Raw genomic sequence first — 18,361 nt, forward strand, 5'->3', positions numbered from 1 at the left:
TGATGGAATAAGTAATGATTATATTGGACATATAGATGGTGACTACTTTTCCATAGATGGAAAAATTCATTATATAAGTTGTAACGAAGAAATGTATTTTTATCTTATTGTATTATTTAATTAAGATTCAGGGTTAGGGTGGATGGTCTCGACACTGGACAACCCGGAAAGAAAAGAACGTGATGACCCACAAAATTAAAAGTATAAAAACTAAAATACAACAAAATTTAAGCTAAATAAACTTAAACAATATTTATCAATGTAGTAAAAACTATATATATTAAATTACGAGATCGATATCAAAATTTTGAAGTGAAAATAAAACTCAATTGCCAAGTTTTCAACAAATCTCAACAACTAAAATTAGAAAGAAAATTATTCCATCTCGGTATATCATAACTCACACGTATCATTGTTATTCAATGAGTAGAGAATATATTACTCTAATAGTATATGTCTCTCACAACATGAAGTAGGGGTTAACATATATATATATATATATCAAAGTGAGCTTTCATATATTGCACTTCCCAATAATTAATTTAAGAGGAAAGGACTAAGGATTATTAAATTTGTTCCATCCTATAGAATTTTCATAAATATACAAATGTGGAGCTCATAGAATTATTATCTATATATATATATATATATATATATATATAGATATATAGATATTCTCATAAAATAAGCATATGGTCCCAATTCTACATCAAAGGTAGAGGACTATTTTTCCTTTTTCATTATATATATATATATATAGTCTCACTCACTTTATATACTAATAAAGACTTAGCTATATAATTATGGTTGTTTGTATTTACTCCAAAGCCTTATTGTGATAAAAAAAATGAAGAAGAAGAAAGAGGAAGACATGTTTTGTATAAGAAAAAATTTCTTTTGATTTGTGTAAGTTTCGAGCTTTGTTTTTAATTTGATTTTAATTTGATCTCAATTTCAAAAAATTGCATTTGTAATTTTTAGTTTCAAAATGTTATAATTTTATTCTTGAAATTTGAACTTTGTTTCAATTTTCATTTGCTTCACGTCTTTAATATTAATCTAATGAAGTTTAATTTCATTATTTTTTTTTTGTAACAGTTAAGATTAAATTTAAAATTTTACTTTACAGTTATTTTAAATTACTTAATAGATATTAATACTTATAAAAACTAAAAATAAAATAAAAATAAAAATGTTAATTAATTTGAAACCCAAAGAAACAAGTTTGAAACAAAACTCCATAATATCATCAAGGTAAAACTGTAACATTCTAAAATCTAAAGCCTAAATCAAAACAGAACAAAATGTGAAAGTAAAGGGAAAAAGAACAAAAATAAATGGAGAAGCAAGCCAAGCATTTGCTACCCACTTTCTTGGCAAGTATGTATGACAAATAATGTTTATGTTATTTTTTTAATTCTATTATTCAAATTGTACAAAACATGCAAAAAAAAAAAAAAAAAAAACAAACAAACAAACATTTTAATATTTTTAGTATATCTAAATTTTAAAATTTATGTAAAAACTTGTAGATCTTTTTCATATGTAACAAAATAAACATAAACTACTACGATCTAAACTATGAAATAAACAAAGTTAGAAACTCAATTCATTTATTTTACAATTAAAATACACAGTACATGATAAATTATAGAATTTACAAAATAATAATCATGCCTAATTTTTTAAGAAAAAAAAAAAGAATATAGATGTTCATAAACAGTTTATTAGTAAGGTATAATATTTTATAATCAATTTAAATATAATATCAAGTATATTTAAAATAATAATATAAAGAATTGAATTTCTGAATTGCTATTAAACAGATAGATGAAAATATAAAATAAAACTTTGATTTTATTAAAACCTTTATTGTCAAAAATGTATTCTCAACTCAGTTTGAATTCCTTTTACCTTCCTCCGATTCATACGCTGCTACCATTGGTCATGGTTGTTGACTATAGTTGGCATTCAAATCTGGGCTTCCTTGCGGGTGCTTTGGCCCAATTCTCCCTCCTCAATGTGAGATTATCTAAGATGACAGGAATTACAGATCCTTGATAGCAAGTCTAATACTTAAGAGGTGGATGTAATTCAACAAAACACAAAAAGAATTTACTTCGAGGATGTTCATCTTCCACTGCCCCCTTGTTTTTCTCACCGCTTTCTCCAACTTCTTGGGGTGGCTTCGGATCCGTTCGTCCCCAGTAGTTGGGGGTAGTTAACGCCTAGATGGTGATGTGGCCATGCCATGAGGGCTCATCTCCCATAACCAGCCGTCGAGGGGTTCATAGTTGTTCACAGGGATAAGCGACTCCCCAAGCTTGATAATCGGTTTAACATGTTCGTCCATGAACTGTAGGAATTTTTCAAAATTTTTACGTAGTTTTAGGCCAGAAGAAAATAAATTCCGAACCAAACAAAAATTTTACTAGAATAACTTGCACCCACGTATCGACTATCATAATCCAAATTAAAATAATTGTACCCAAACACAGATTATTATAACCAACAAAAAATAATAATTAACTCACCGTCTCAAACATTCCTCGAATATTTGCTATTATTTTATCACTCGAATATTTGCTATTATTTTATCACATGACCTAATAGCTATCCACCCAGTACCACTTTCTTGTCTCTAATGCAAGCATGACCTAATAGCTATCCACCCAGTACCACTTTCTTGTCTCTAATGCAAGCCTAGATACGTATATTTAGAGCCAAATGATTTCACTTTTAAACAATGTGTATACATATACGTCAAAATAGAATAATCATAAAAATTCATGTACCAAAATAAGATTTAAACCATATTATTTCATATTTTAAGGGTAACTTTTCAAACTGAATTCCAATTTAAACCATGGCTAAGAATGTGTTCAATAATTTATTTGCAAAGCATAAGAATATTTTTGGGCTCTAGCTATTAGATACATATCAAGTTAAAGCTCAACTATTTTCAAATAATGTATCAGCATGTGTCTTTAGGCTATAAATTTTATTTAAGTAGTACAGTTTTTTTTTTTTTTTGACAATGCGTGATACGAGGGAATCAAACCTATGACGTAGAGTTTGGTAGAACCAATTTAACTATACTCGTATTTTTTAAAAAGAAATTATGATTATAATAAAATCAAGTCCTACCAGTACCAACCTCCTGAAGGGGGATAAAGTTTCTCATGTTAAAATTACAACTAGAAACAGCAGAGAGAACAAGTGATTAAAAATACTTGTGTAGGCATGTGATTATTAATTTAGGTCATATTATGTATACCATATTATATTATACATAATTTAATTTAACCAGATGAAATAGGTTTATAATATGAAATATTGTATTCATCTAAGTTAACATCAAGATTTCAAATTCAAAATCTATACACTAGATATGAAAACGTTGTTTTCAAAATTCCTACTATTTGGATCACTTAAACCAAAAACAAGAAACAAGTTTGCCAAATGAATAATCACGGAATTCAATAAATCGAAAGAGCATCAAGCAAAATTCATATACGAAATCAAAGAGCTCTAAAAGCTCTACGAGTTTTCTTGACAACCAAATAGTATAAGATTAGCGAAAATGTGAGCTAAGTTAGGAGAGAGTGTACATGTTGATGCTTCCCAGAAACAGAGCTTAAGAATTTGAATGTTAAGGTTTAGCAAACAGTTTGTTGGGCCACACGCTACACATGAATTAACTACCACTCTACACTTCATCCCTCTCTTCTTAGATCTTCCTTCCATCTTCTTCTCCTCTTATAATCTTTAATCATTCAATTCTAAAACTCAAAACTTCAAAATCCCTTCCTCTCTCTCTAATTAATTCCTCAATTCAATCCCCATCATTAATTTTCAAGGTACTTTACCTAATTACTTGTGTATTATGATCATCTTTTTGGCCTATTTTCAACTCTTCAAAACTTTCCAAGCCTCCATTTGCCAACCTCTTCCTCTTCGTCTCCATTTGCCTAATTGCATTTACTTCAACTTTAATTCAATTTTGAAGCATCCCCCCATTATTACCTAACAATAATTCATATAAAAACATCTCATCATTCTTATATTAAAGATCCCCCATATGGTATGTTTAAGTCTCAAACATCCCACTACAACCCAGAATTTATTTTTTATTACTTAATAAACCCATGAATCCACAAATGAAGACACAATCCCTAAACTCTATGATCTATATATGTATATGCATGAATGAATTATAAGTAACCATTTGCAGCAAACCAATGAAAATGTTGTAGCTGAAGCTGAACAATTTTAGTTGCTAAACAGGAAGCAGAAACGCAGAGAAAAATGAGGGGAAAGCCAATGAATGGTAAACTCACCTTGGTCCTATGCTTTGCAAGCTTTCTTGCAGGATCACTCTTCACTGGGCGCAACAGAATTCAAACCAAAGATCCTCAGTTTCTTAACCATTTTGAAAATCTTGAAGCAGCCACTCCAGATTGTGATCATAAACGAGTGAGTTTCACTAATTTTGAACTCCTCTTGATGTAAAACTGTAATGTTAACGTCATTCTTTTGATTTTTCTGCAGAAATTAGTGGAATCGAATGACCAGGATATTATGGTGGAAGTTACAAAAACACATCAAGCACTTCAGTAAGAAGAATCGATTATACCGAAATTTTTGTTGCATTCTGTTGTTGAATTCTCTTTTTAAAGCTTTGATTCGGCAGATCTCTGGAGAAAACGTTCGGAAATTGGGAGATGGAAATGGCGTTATCTCGAACGAACGGGAGAAATCCGAGGCCGCTTCCGCCGGAGAAGGCGTTTGTGGTGATCGGAATCAATACGGCCTTCAGTAGCAAGAAACGCCGAGATTCGATTCGAGAAACGTGGATGCCTCGAGGTCCGTAAAACCGAAACCCTAACTCGTAAACGAAAAAAATACACTGAGAAATCGGCGTGGGATTGAACAATTGATGATGGGCGCAGGAGAATCTTTGAAGAAATTGGAGAAAGAGAAGGGGATTGTAGTCCGATTCGTCATAGGAAAGAGTGGAAGGCCAGGTGGAGCATTAGATAGAGCCATAGATGAGGAGGAAGAGGAACATGGTGACTTTCTGCGGCTGAGGCATGTGGAAGATTATCATCAATTGTCGACGAAGACACGGCTGTACTTCACGACGGCGGCGGCTCTGTGGGCGGCAGAGTTCTACGTGAAGGTTGACGACGATGTTCATGTCAATTTGGGTAAATTCAAACAAAGTTTTCGTTTCGTTTGAATTTTATACGTTACCCATAAAAACATTTTATTTTATTTTATCAAAATAAAAAGCAAAGTTTACAAATTAAAACTAAAAATTTGATTATCAAAATTAGAATTCAATTATTATTATTCAAAATTTGAGAATGTATTATTTTATTATTTTTATAGTTATCAATTATTGAGATTTAATTTTTCTTTTTCCTCTCCTTTTATTGAAAATATATGAAAATTGTGGAACACGAGCTTAGATTAACTCTGTGTATGTTTTCGAAGACAAGAGATTTTAAGTTCAAATTTCTCATTTCTAAATTATATTTAAAACAACCTTTCAAAATATATATCATCTGATTGTTCAATCGTAGTTTATCATTTAACAAGATCCTCTTTCATTTTTTTGAAAATATTTTTCTTTTTTCCTTAAAGATGAAAATGTAATGCATCAGAATTTAAGCATTACTAAAAGTATTTTTTTTTTCTTAAATAAATTAGTTAACTTAGATTATGTTTTTAAATTTTGAGTTGGAAAATTTATTAATCAACTTAGAAAATTTAAAAGTGAACATTTAGGTTGTATTAAAAATAACACAATTTTAAATCTCACTTTATAAAAGGGCAATTTTGGAATATAAAAAATAAGAGGTTTGTGTGTAGGGGCATTGGTGACAGCTTTAGAACGACATCGGTCCAAGCCCAGGATTTACATGGGCTGCATGAAGTCAGGCCCAGTTCTCTCTCAAAAGTGAGTCCTTTTTTTCCCTTCTCTCTTTTTTTTATATACCGCAAATATGACAAATATGATAAATAATTAATGATATCAGACAGATATCAAACGACTATTAGACAGTTATTGAAGGATTATTAGGGAGTTATCCACTTTTAAATTTGCTGTTTTAGAATGATATCGGTTCAAGCCCAAGATTGACAAGTAAAATTGCAAAAGTAGCGAATTTAAAAAATGTAGTGGCATGAGCTCTATTATCATAAATTTTTGTTTGTCATTTTTGCAAATATTTCATTTTAAAATTTTTTCAAATATAGCAAAACCTATCAAAGTCTATCAACGATAGAATTCTATCACTGATAGATCATGTTACAATATATTGGTTATTCACTGATAGACCATAAGAGTCTATCAACGACAGAAGTTTATCACCGATAGATTTTTCTATATTTGTAATTTTTTTTTAAAATATTGTTATATACTTAATTATCATTTCTAAAATTGCCACCAATTATAATTATCCTATATTAATACGTAAATTTTTCGTGTATATATCCAAATACTTATATGTACCGAGAGATTTAAAAAAAAAACGATTCTTAGGACAAGGACTTATTAGAGTTAAAATTGCAACATTAATGCTATAAATTTATAATCAAATTTGATTAAATTAAAAATTTAGAATCTAAATTGATACAATCGAACATATTTTTTAGAAACGAGTTTTTGATTTGAGATATGGATGGGCAGGGGATTGAAGTATCATGAGCCAGAGCATTGGAAATTTGGTGAAGAAGGGAATGAGTATTTTAGGCATGCCACTGGCCAAATCTATGCCATTTCTAAAGACCTTGCTGCCTACATTTCACTTAATTAGTAAGTCAAATTACAATATATTTAACCCTTTCTTTTTCTTCTGATTAAATTAAACTACATCCAAACCTTAATTATCCTCCTTTTATTTCTTTCGTTGGTTTAGTCCTATATTACATCGATATGCGAACGAAGACGTGTCATTGGGAGCTTGGTTGATTGGCTTAGAAGTCGAACACATCGATGATCGTTCCATGTGCTGTGGAACACCCCCAGGTCACTTTACGTTAACCATCTATTCATGTGAAATGATATATTGTTTGTATCTAATCTTCTAATTATTGTTAGGTTTTTTTTTTGTTTTTGAAAATGATAGATTGCGAGGCAAAATCAAATGGAGGGAATGTATGTGTGGCAACGTTTGATTGGTCGTGCAGTGGGATTTGTGAATCTGTGGAGAGAATGAAGGAAGTTCATAAGTTATGTGGAGAAGGTAACGAAGCTATTTGGAACGTTGCTGTTTAATGCCATTTGTATCAAAGCTGAGGGATTGTTGAGTAAAAATAAAACAAGGAAGAAAGAGTCTCCAATTCATAAGTGAAAAACTTACCTTTTGCTTTTCATCAATCATTTAACATCAAATTATTTAATCCAACTTTTGTTTCTTATTTCTTCTTTTAAAAGAAAACAAAATTAAACTTAAATATATTTTTATATTTATTAACATCAATTGAGTCAAATATGTATTTTTTATATTAATTAACATCAATTATCATAGCTTTTAGGAAAATTTATTTTCTTTATCAAAATTTTCATCTAATCTCTTTTTAGATTTTGAATTTTAAAATATTGTTTTTTTCTTCAAGTTTAGTATCAATTTAATCTATAAATTTTACGTGAAGATATACATTCTTTATTTTAATTTTTATTAAGTACTTACTTCTTCCATATCAATATCTATTAATTAATTTAAATTAATTTTGAAGTGAAATTATTTAGTTTTATTTAATTCTTTTAAATTAATTAAGAAACATTAACACACTATAAACAAAAAGTAAAATATTTAAAAAAAAATCATCACTAAAAATATAAATCCTTTAACGTAGAATTTTCAAAAATAAAACTTTTTCTAAATCTATAAACCAAAATTTAAATCTAAACGATAAGGTTAGTTTTAACATTATAAAACTCTAAATTGAAACAAAAACCTCTAAACTTAAAAGATTAAAAATATAACATATCTTAGAGACCGAAACACAAACAATACCGAAAGTTTAGGTTAAAATTATCGTTTGCTTTATTTATTTATTTTTATAATGTGACAATTCATAAAGGCAAAGTAAGTTCAAAAATGTAGTAAATGAGAAGTAATCCAAAATACATACATAATATATATATACACATATATATGTATATACATATATATATATATATTATTTGTTGTGTAAAAGTTAAAAAAGAATTGGGAAGTAAAAAGAAAGAAAGAAAGAAAGGAATTGATGATACGTAGAAATAGGAGTTTGGCTGACATTCTTTGCGTCAATTTTAATTTCATTACTCTCTCTATAATCTTCCTCTTTATTCTCTTGTTCGGTTCAACCTTTCATTTTTACGTAATTGAATTTTTCAACCTTTATTTTATTTTCTTCTTTTTGTTCCATCCAACTGATCATTCTCTTAAATTCCCAGAATTTAAGTGAACAAAAGGAATTTATTATCTTCTGTTTCAAGTTTTGTATCTCATCATCATTACCACTTAGGAATACTTCTCTCTGTTGAATAATACATTTTTACTATTAACGAACCCGTTTGATAAGTATTTGAATAAGTCTCGTTTCAAAGTCTAAGGGAATATTTGAAAGTTAAACGACAATTAAGAGTTTCGTTTCATTAAAGGGTTCACTTTTATCGGACTATTTAGGTTTCAACGAACGGATACAATCAAAGGGACAAAAAAGAAATTGTCAAAAATTGTAAGGACGAAGAATTCTCCTTTATCGCCCTTTTAATATAGTATATATATAAATACAAATATATTCGTTCCTCAAAAAATTACTTTTTTTTTTCTGTTAAATGTATTTTTCAATTGAATATCCAAATTCCATTAATTATATGTTTATAAGTTACATTTTAAATCGAATAACTATAAGGTGGGAATTGGATCACTTCTAATCTTTAGGTATAGAGGTTACGTCAATACTACCGAACCAAATCCGTTCTAACAAAGATGAAAAGTTATATATAGAGAGAGGTAAAGATTAACTATAAATCATATTATAAACAAATTAAGAACATTAATTCTTAAATTGGCAAATTTAAACTCTAAAATCGCATAAACATACTAAAAATCATAGATAAGGTTAGGATCAGTATATATTGGAATTATACATAGATAAGTTTAGGATTAGTGTTTATTGGCAATTATTCCTATAGGGAAGATTTAGTTTCAAATTTCAATTTCATTAATCGAAACTTTAAAAGAAAATATCACAGTTTTTTTGTTACCTTTGTGTGATCTATTTTAGATAGTCGAAAATAGGGTTATATATTACTTAGAATTTTAATGTATATAGTTCATTTCTAGCATTTGTTACATGTGACCATTGTCGTTTTCTTCATTTACTTTTTAGATCGATACATAATTAAAAAAAAAGAGAGAGAATTAAGAAGAGAATCACATTAGGTGCTCTAAATACATAAGAGTATTTCCATAACATATTAACACTCGGTACGTGCACGGTTCCTCCAACCCTCCAAATGAATTAAACTCACAATTAGGGTCTTTTTTTTTTTTACTCGTTCGGTTCTTTTTTAAATTACGTTTATGAACACACTACTTTCATCTACAAAATTTTTGTTTCCTCGATAAATTGTTGATTTTTGACTAAACATTAGAGTAGTAGTTATTGTCCCACCATGTCAAAAAAGTTCAAAGTGAGTGATGAACTTCAAACACTATAAACGAAACCATAATTTTCTTTTTAATTTTAAATTAATCTTGTAAAATGGGGAGAAGTACAGAGTGTGAATAGTACTACAAAAGTTCTTGATAGAGTATCTATCGTAATAAAGATAGATTTTTTTCTCCGATTCGAGAGTTTTACAAGTAAATCATCCTTTTCTATTTGAAAACCATAAAACAAAATTGTTTTCAAACGAAGAACGACTTGAAAAGATAGGGAATCCAAATTTCGTATCTAAACGCGTATGTGAAGAGTTGACAAAAAGAGGGAGAGGCAAAAGGAGAGAAGAGAGCACGAGGGAAAGGACGGCCATGGAGATAAGGCGTAGAATTGAATCAACAAAAATGGCAAAATCGAGGTCATAAGATGATCAATATATGCTCTGTCACATGTGCAACCAATATAAGCATAAACCAAATTGCCTAAATAGCTATAAACCCTAACCCAACTTAATATTATTTTTTTTAGTACGATTTGGGGCCGAACATTTGAATCTGAGACTTCTTGTTCCTTTTTTGTACTTTCGATTATTTATCACATTACTAACATTTAAAATTAGAAATATCGTTTTAGTCCCCTAGTGTATTTGGAATACATTTTATATTGTTTAATTTTAAAAATAAATCATTTCGAAAAAAAATTAGAATAGTCGACAACCGAAGAGTATTTAATTTTTTTTTTCAAATAAAAATGAATTTTTTAAAAACATTTTTTTCCTAAGTCAATTCCGAAACGGTACATTAAACTTGATTTCCACCTATAGTATATTGTTAATTTTTTTAAAAAAAACTTTTGGTTAATCAAAATATCATTTTAGTCCCTATCATATTTCTGAATTTGTTCGATTTTAGTTTTTATACTTTTAATAAATCTTAAATTTAGTCTCCGTTAACAATTTAACTCTTTTTTTTAAAAAAAAAATGTTATTTAATTATGATAGCATTTTTACAATAAATTTTTAAAGCGATTTTTTTTAAAAAAAAATGGTAAACTATTTACACTCTATAGAACAAAATCAACAAAATTGATTATACTTTATTTTTCTATTAACCATAAATATTTTGTTAAAAGATATTTAATACCAAAATGTTATATTTTTTTTCTTCCTAAAAAAGAGGTGCACTTAATCATCCAATTAGCCGGTTGACACCATCTTAGCATCTCCCGAACAATACCAAAATGTTATTTTAACGGTATGAAAATGGTAGTGAATATCCCAAGATCATATTATATATATATATATGTGTATATGTATATGTATATGTATATGTATGATTAATTAATTAGTAACATTGCTTTGGGAGCAAACTAATGCCCCTAATATCCCCTATTTTATTACTCTCATTATTTTCCTCTCTCGGGATCGTTCATTGGTCTTTTTTATTATATTATTTCCATCTTCTTCGTTCTTCTTTCAAATTGCTAACCCTAATTAATATTATATACAATAAACCCAATCAAACCCTAATTCCCAACATGGCGCGTGTCTAACAATCTCTTCCAATTAGGGCTCACCTATTTTTACCCTATTTTGACTCTTAATTATTAATTCATTAACTACTAATCTCTTGTTTATTTCCTTAATTATGCTTCAATTTTGGTTTTGAGTAAACTTCTCTTACTTTGGTCTCCCAATTAGGTTTCATTTCATCTCTATGAATTTAGGGTTTACTTTCGTTGTTCGATCCGTGTGTATATATATATATATATATATATATATATATATATATATATATATATATATATATATATATATATATATATATATAGTTTGAACTAATTGGTTTTAATTTATGTTTGATTTGGTAACAATTTTTTTTTATTTTCTTATTTTGGAAATTAAATCTATAGACATACTTTGTCGAACTTTCAATTTTCTTACTTTGTTATTATCTATGATTTAGAGTGTGTTTGGATTATTTATGGAATTTTTTTTTTCGAGAATACATTTTGTTTTAAATACTTTCTTTAAAATGAGTTTAAAATTTAAACATTTACACGTTTAGTTAGATCTTTGTATTTATAAAATTAAGAATTTAATCATTGTATTTACAAAAGATACAAATCATTATATAAGACATGTACGTGCATGAAATATGGTTAATTTTAAAATACAAAAAACGACAAGTTACCAATCCATTCAAAACGAAAGGGATCAAATGGAAGCTATATATATATATATAAATCCAAGGCTAAGTTCATTTTTCTTTTTTAATTTTAGTTTTGATCACTAAAAGGATTTTGAAGTTTGATAAAGTAATTTTGTTTTACAGAAAAAGTCAAATGTACCTTTTTCAAATACTAATGTGAAAATGAAGTTATTATAGTTATAGTGCAAAATCGTAACTAGAAAAAAGAAAACACATAATGTTATTTGGCAAAATCAGTTTTGAGATTCAAAACATAATTTATGATCATCAACAATTTTTTACTAAAATGGTTTGTCATGGATGTAAACGGGTGAGATTGGATTGAGTTTCTTTTCATGAATGAATAAAAATCAAATCAACTCGATTCAACTAATCGAATTTATGTTTGGACGGTACATACGTAGCGTTGGTTGGGTTTGATTTTTTACGACCCTATATAAGTTCTAGATGGATTAATATTGATATTTAGAGAGGGAATAATATGTTTAATGTTAGGATATATATGTTTGTTGAAATTAAATTTAACTAATTATTTTCTTTGCTTCATATATATATATATATATATATATAGTCTTCTTCTTCATGATCAGTTTTCTTGTGTTAGAAATTACGTCAGAATTTATGTCTCCCAAACAAATTAAAAGTCGTCCAATTGTTAAATTTAAGGTTAATTAATTAAAGTTATGATTTTTAATTAATATTTTTAAACCCTCTTCTTCAATTTAATTACTATATGCTTTAACTAAAAGTTTCATTGTTATTCTCCTACTTGTTTTTATCAAATTTACCAAACAGCTCTCTTTTTAAGGAAACTTAGAACATTGTCTGAAAAAGAAAAAAGAAATCCAAAATCCAAATATATATATATATGTGTGTGTGTGTGTATGTTTGTACTATTGTCAACCTCAAAATCATATTTGTAGGTTAAAAAGATTTAAAGTTTTTCTTCTTTTTCTTTCTTTCATTTGTGTGGTGTTGATAGTTTATATGGTTTCAACTCTTTTGTTTATATGTTTTTATGTTTAGGATTACCTAAATATCAAAAGGGATTTTTTTATGATGTGAATGAGACAAATTTAATAAAGGTGTTTCTCGAACGATCACTATCTAAAAATACATTTGTAAATTTTTCTTTTAATATTTGTAAATGTTCGGATCAGTTTACGCACACCTCGACTAATCTTACTAGACAATCCGTTTGATCTTACAACATTTGAGTATCCAAGAAAATTACGTAGGTGACCACCACAGATTGAATTTTCTTTTTTCTAGTACCAGCCCTAGAAAGACAATAAAAATTACATCTATTACTAAAAAAAATTATTTCTTTATCATGTAGTTTCTTCCCTCTCTAAATTTTCTACTTTGCTATCTACTTCTTAACAACACTTTTAAAAATCAAGTTTTGGAAACCAAAATTAAAAACATGAAAACATTGTAAAAATTTGAAAGAAAATAAGCTTAATGTTAAAAGAAAAAAATCAAATAGATTTTATAAGTAACTTGTTTATATTGACATTGACATTGAAGGCACGTATTGAACTTCGAAGGTTGTATCGATATTTATGCTCTAACTAGAATTCAACTCTTTTATTTATCGGACGTACTTCCATGCAGACAGGCCGATGTATATATATAGTTACCAAACGAAGTCTTCCTCGATTAATCGATTTCATAAAAAATTGCTTTGTGTTTTGATTGTATTGGAAGCACACGCTCCTAAAGCAGAGAGTCCATTTGTGTAGTAAACTACAGCTAGCAATTTGAGGAAAAACCATCCCCTCATTTTCCCTATTCCTTCTTTTTTACGATAGCTTTAACCATCTCCACCGCCGTAGTCTCCGCCGTCAACGCTTCCCCTTTTCAATTACAATTATAAACTCTCTCCTTTTCTCCTTTTGACTCTCATTTCATATTTATACACCCTTCCTCTACAAAACCTAGGCTTCATTTTTCTTCATTGCCCTAATTTTCTTTCCAACTTTGGTGGATCAACATAACTCGATTTTGATCAATCCAATTATTTGTTTTCTTACAGAGGATATATATACATATACATATATAGTTGGTTGCTATCATTAGGGTATGTAAATGGGCTCCTCCGGTGGTGGTAGCGGCGGCGTTCCTCCTGGTTTTCGGTTCCATCCGACTGATGAAGAGCTCCTTCATTACTACTTGAAGAAGAAGGTGTCGTTTCAAAAATTCGACATGGAAGTTGTTCGAGAGGTCGATTTGAACAAGATCGAACCTTGGGACTTGCAAGGTAGCTCATCTTACTACTAATAAAGTTAAATTAGGATAAATTTTGTTCTTATGATTTGTAGAAAGTTATAATTAAATTTAATTTTGAATTTAGTTCTTATAGATCATTTCATCAAACCATGAACTAAATTCTAACTCTACAAAAATCTTAATCGTTAAATCAAATATTTAGACTCTATGATTTTAAAAAAAGTTAAAATTTAATCCATATAATTTATTTCATATATGTTTAAGTAATACCATAGTTTCAATCCTTATCATGAGGATTCCTAGTAATAGGGTTTGATCAAATTATATATATGAACTAAATTCTAACCTAAACTTTTAATTTGCTAATATGGTTGACTCTTCCTTACAATTTTACTAATAATAATAACAATAAAATTGTCATTTCCTATAAAAATTTATGGGAATTTGCATGAATTTTGATGGCAATTATGGACTTCTAATTATTTGGTTATATTATTATTTGCAAACTAAATTGTTGTTGTATGAAAAGGGTTGAGTTTTAGAAGAGAAAATTTTTAAATAAATAAATTAAATGATTTGGTGGTGAAGTGGAAACTCTTCTTCTTCTTCTTCTTAATTATTATTTAATTTTTCTTCTTTTTGTAGTAAATTTATGATGAAATTAATTTTCAGCAGTAACGTAAAGAAACTGCTGCTTCTGCTGCTCATGAGAGTTTCATAATTCTTTTGACTACTTGAGAATTAATATGAATAAATTATATTTGGGTTATATCCTAATTAATATATACTTTTAATTTAATTTCTTGTAATTTGTGCATCTCAAAATAAATCTTTCCCAATTATCCATGCATTATTATTATTTTTCATATTGCTAGTTTTTGACTTTTTCTTTTAAAGAAAAAGAAAAAGAACTCTCCATGGAATTCGAGAATGATGATTCACATTTAGCTAAAGTTTAGATATGATTAAGAATAATATATATTTTAAATTAACAATAGTTTTAGGTTGAAATTATTTGAATTGAATCAGTGGGTCAAAGAGAAGTTGTGAATTCCAATGTGTGTGTGTGTGTGTTTTTTTTTAATTTGTTGAGTTTAGAATGGAATTATATTAATTTAATTTAATTTAATTCTCATGCATATCTCTTGTGTGTAAAATTTCAACTCCCTAATCTTTTATTCTAAAATGTAATTATATTATTAATTAGATGAATCATGTTTAGAAGCTAACAAAAACCATCTTTTGAGATGATTATATTGCTTAAACCATATACTCAAATTATAATTATTTCATATTATTACGTTCGGATCTAAACTATGATTAAAATTATTAATTTAATCTCTATAATTGTTGATCGATTAAATTGATCTTTGGATGGATAAGTCAAAACTCAATTATTTGCTCGGTCTTAATTCAATAATATTGGAAAGCTAAAGATTATTCAAAGTCTCTAACGGAAGGATCAATTAAATTTGTTTAGGGTAATTAATGATTAAGAAATTTTATACAAAGTAAGCCACATAAAAATTACTTCACTCCAAGAATATGGACCTTCACGTGTACATATCTATGATCTAACCTTTACTATACCGATTTTAAAAATTGACACATTAAAAAAAAAATCTAAAAAAGCAATACTATCTAAATATTACTCTTTTATTTATTTATTTTTTTGGTAAGGTTTTGTTAAAAAGAATGAGTAGTATTCGTCGATGATTACACTCATCCGATAAAAGTAAACAAAAATACTCAAATGTATCTAGAGCTTCCGTTATTCTTATCATGCATTATTTCAATAAATAATCTGATCATAATTTACCACATGACATCTCGAGAAGTACTTCTTAATTCCATCTCTTTGTATATATATATATCATGTGATTAACTTAGGATTAAACACTTTGAATGAAAACAGAGAAATGCAGAATAGGGTCGACGCCACAAAACGAGTGGTACTTTTTCAGCCACAAGGACAGGAAGTACCCAACGGGGTCAAGAACCAACAGAGCCACCAACGCCGGGTTTTGGAAAGCCACCGGACGGGACAAATGCATTAGAAACTCATACAAGAAGATCGGAATGCGTAAGACATTGGTGTTCTACCGTGGGCGAGCTCCTCATGGCCAGAAAACTGATTGGATAATGCATGAATATCGCCTTGAAGATGCCGATGACCCACTTTCCAATAACTCTGTGAGCACCCCCCCCCCCATCCCCCATCTCTTTCAACTATTTCTGTCTCATGATCTCTCTTTCCAAATAACTATTTAAACTTTGTTGGATAAATTTATGATTTTTTAGTTCTTTAGAAAATTCAGTCAAAAACTAAATAAGTGCTTTTTTGAACATTATCTTTGTTCTTTTTTTTCTAAATTTGGTTAAAAACTCCGCTTAAGAAAAATGTAAATCAGTATCTTTTCTTTTTCAAGAAAATGAAATAATAAAAGAGTCATTTTTAAATATAACATATCAATTTTAGATTTTATCGATAATATAAATAGATAAATTCTTACTACTGTTTATCAATATCAGCAATGAAAGCATATCACCATTTATCAATATCTATTATGCGATAGAATCTAAAATTCAGTTATATTTTGTAAATAATTTGCCAAATTTAATATTTCTTATAGTTTCTCTTTTCTAAAATTAAGCTTAATAGATACTTCCTCTTACTACTTTTTTGCTTAACTCTTTTTTTGTTTTGTTATTCACTTTACGATTAATGTTCATTTGAATCTTGAACTTTAATAAACGATTAATAAATTTTAAAATTTTCTTCTAGTGTACCTAATGCGACAGACTATGTATCTTCTTCAAAAACTAAGAGTTTGAAAATTCAATTTTATATCTAATAGTTCTTTTATGTATATTAATTTAGGAGAGAGTATTGTAAATGAAAAAACCGTCGAAAATATTTACATAAAATAAAGAAATTTCTAACAATGTTGATTGACATTAATAGAAATCTATGATTGTCTACTATTGATAGAATATGAAACTTTGTTATGTTTTATAAATATTTTAGTTTATCATACTATATTTGAAAATGTCATTCGGTTTATTTTATGACAAAAATTAACTAATCAATTTATTGTAATTAAAATTGAATTTAAACATCAATTTAAAATCCTAAACTTTCAATTTTGCACGTAGCGGTTATAAAATTACAAAATATAACCACTACAAAATGTGTCATGGACCAATTACATACAAAAGTTGAAAAATCTAAACGTCTATTAATATATTTTAAAAGTTTAACTTATTTAATACATAATTAGAAAAGTTCAAAAGTTTAATCATAAAGAAGGTTAACAAAATCTGAAATTTTGTAGATTAAAATTATAATTCTCTGTTCTGGTTAACATTAATTGTCACTTATCAACTGTTATATTAACTTTTCCTTATTTGTGGTATAGGAGGACGGGTGGGTTGTTTGTCGGGTTTTCAAGAAGAAGAATCTATTCAAAGTGACAAATGAAGGAGTTGGAGGAGGAGGAGGCACATCGAGCGCGAACTCCGACCAACATCCTAACAATAATAACGCTCATTCCTCAGCCTCAATCGCCACACCACACACATTCATGCATAGAGAATCTCAATACCAACTCCGCCAACCCCAACAAAACTACGCTTCACATCCTACATTTGAGCTCAACAAATCCGACCTAGCCCTTCACTACATCCCAACCCCACCCCAACCCTCACATTTCCCCCACCACCACCTCTTTCACCCTAACCTCTCCACTATCAAGCCCGGCCTTCCCGGCTCGTCTTCCGCCTACGACTACCCGGCCCTCTCATCCATGCCACCCGACACCCCACTCATGGTGAAACAACTCATGTCTAATAACCCTGAAACCGGCCAATCGACTGACGGTATGACTGAACCCTGGGCCATGCTGGATCGACTTGTTACGTCTCATCTTGGAAACGAGGATTCGAGTAAGGATGTGAGGTTCGACGACGAACATGGGTCATCGTCGGTTAGTCAAATCAATCAGCTTTCGTTGAGGGGAGAGATGGACTTTTGGGGGTATGCTAAATAATTGAAGAAAAGAATAATAATGTTTGTTAACTTTTTATAATATTAACAGAAGATGGCTGATAAGAATTGGAGGCTGGATTCTGGATGTGTGACATTGTGCATGTAGCTAAGGATGGATTTATTTGTTTTGCAATTTCATTTTGCTTCATTGGTTTGTGACACATTGTTGGTTCAATTCAACATTAATCTAAATAATATTTTCTTGGAG

General features: G+C 28.8%; 2 protein-coding genes and 1 long non-coding RNA gene across 4 annotated transcripts; 2 read left to right on the forward strand and 1 right to left on the reverse strand.

Annotated features, from left to right (window-relative positions):
- Nucleotides 1-1,831: 1,831 nt before the first annotated feature.
- On the reverse strand, nucleotides 1,832-4,957 carry LOC103498618 (uncharacterized). 2 transcript variants are annotated; one of them, XR_539626.3, is made up of 4 exons: nucleotides 4,637-4,957; nucleotides 4,341-4,545; nucleotides 2,120-2,356; nucleotides 1,832-2,032 (listed from the first exon to the last, which is right to left on the reverse strand). It is a non-coding gene; the product is annotated as an uncharacterized LOC103498618 (long non-coding RNA). The 2 variants fall into 2 exon arrangements; XR_539625.3 differs by having other exon boundaries at nucleotides 1,832-2,356.
- Nucleotides 3,772-7,380, forward strand: LOC103498619 (probable beta-1,3-galactosyltransferase 8). The gene is made up of 9 exons (XM_008461280.3): nucleotides 3,772-3,860; nucleotides 4,288-4,476; nucleotides 4,552-4,616; nucleotides 4,694-4,866; nucleotides 4,953-5,210; nucleotides 5,878-5,965; nucleotides 6,698-6,823; nucleotides 6,927-7,036; nucleotides 7,137-7,380. The coding sequence occupies exons 2-9, from the start codon at nucleotides 4,309-4,311 to the stop codon at nucleotides 7,283-7,285; spliced, it is 1,137 nt and encodes a 378-aa protein (XP_008459502.1). The 5' UTR covers nucleotides 3,772-3,860; nucleotides 4,288-4,308; the 3' UTR covers nucleotides 7,286-7,380.
- A 6,445-nt stretch (nucleotides 7,381-13,825) lies between these two features.
- LOC103498617 (protein BEARSKIN2-like) lies at nucleotides 13,826-18,353 on the forward strand. Its single transcript, XM_008461277.2, has 3 exons — nucleotides 13,826-14,136; nucleotides 16,021-16,298; nucleotides 17,525-18,353. The coding sequence occupies exons 1-3, from the start codon at nucleotides 13,965-13,967 to the stop codon at nucleotides 18,152-18,154; spliced, it is 1,080 nt and encodes a 359-aa protein (XP_008459499.1). The 5' UTR covers nucleotides 13,826-13,964; the 3' UTR covers nucleotides 18,155-18,353.
- Nucleotides 18,354-18,361: the final 8 nt, after the last annotated feature.

The sequence above is a fragment of the Cucumis melo genome, chromosome 9, assembly GCF_025177605.1.
Source record: "Cucumis melo cultivar AY chromosome 9, USDA_Cmelo_AY_1.0, whole genome shotgun sequence".
Lineage (NCBI taxonomy): Eukaryota > Viridiplantae > Streptophyta > Magnoliopsida > Cucurbitales > Cucurbitaceae > Cucumis > Cucumis melo.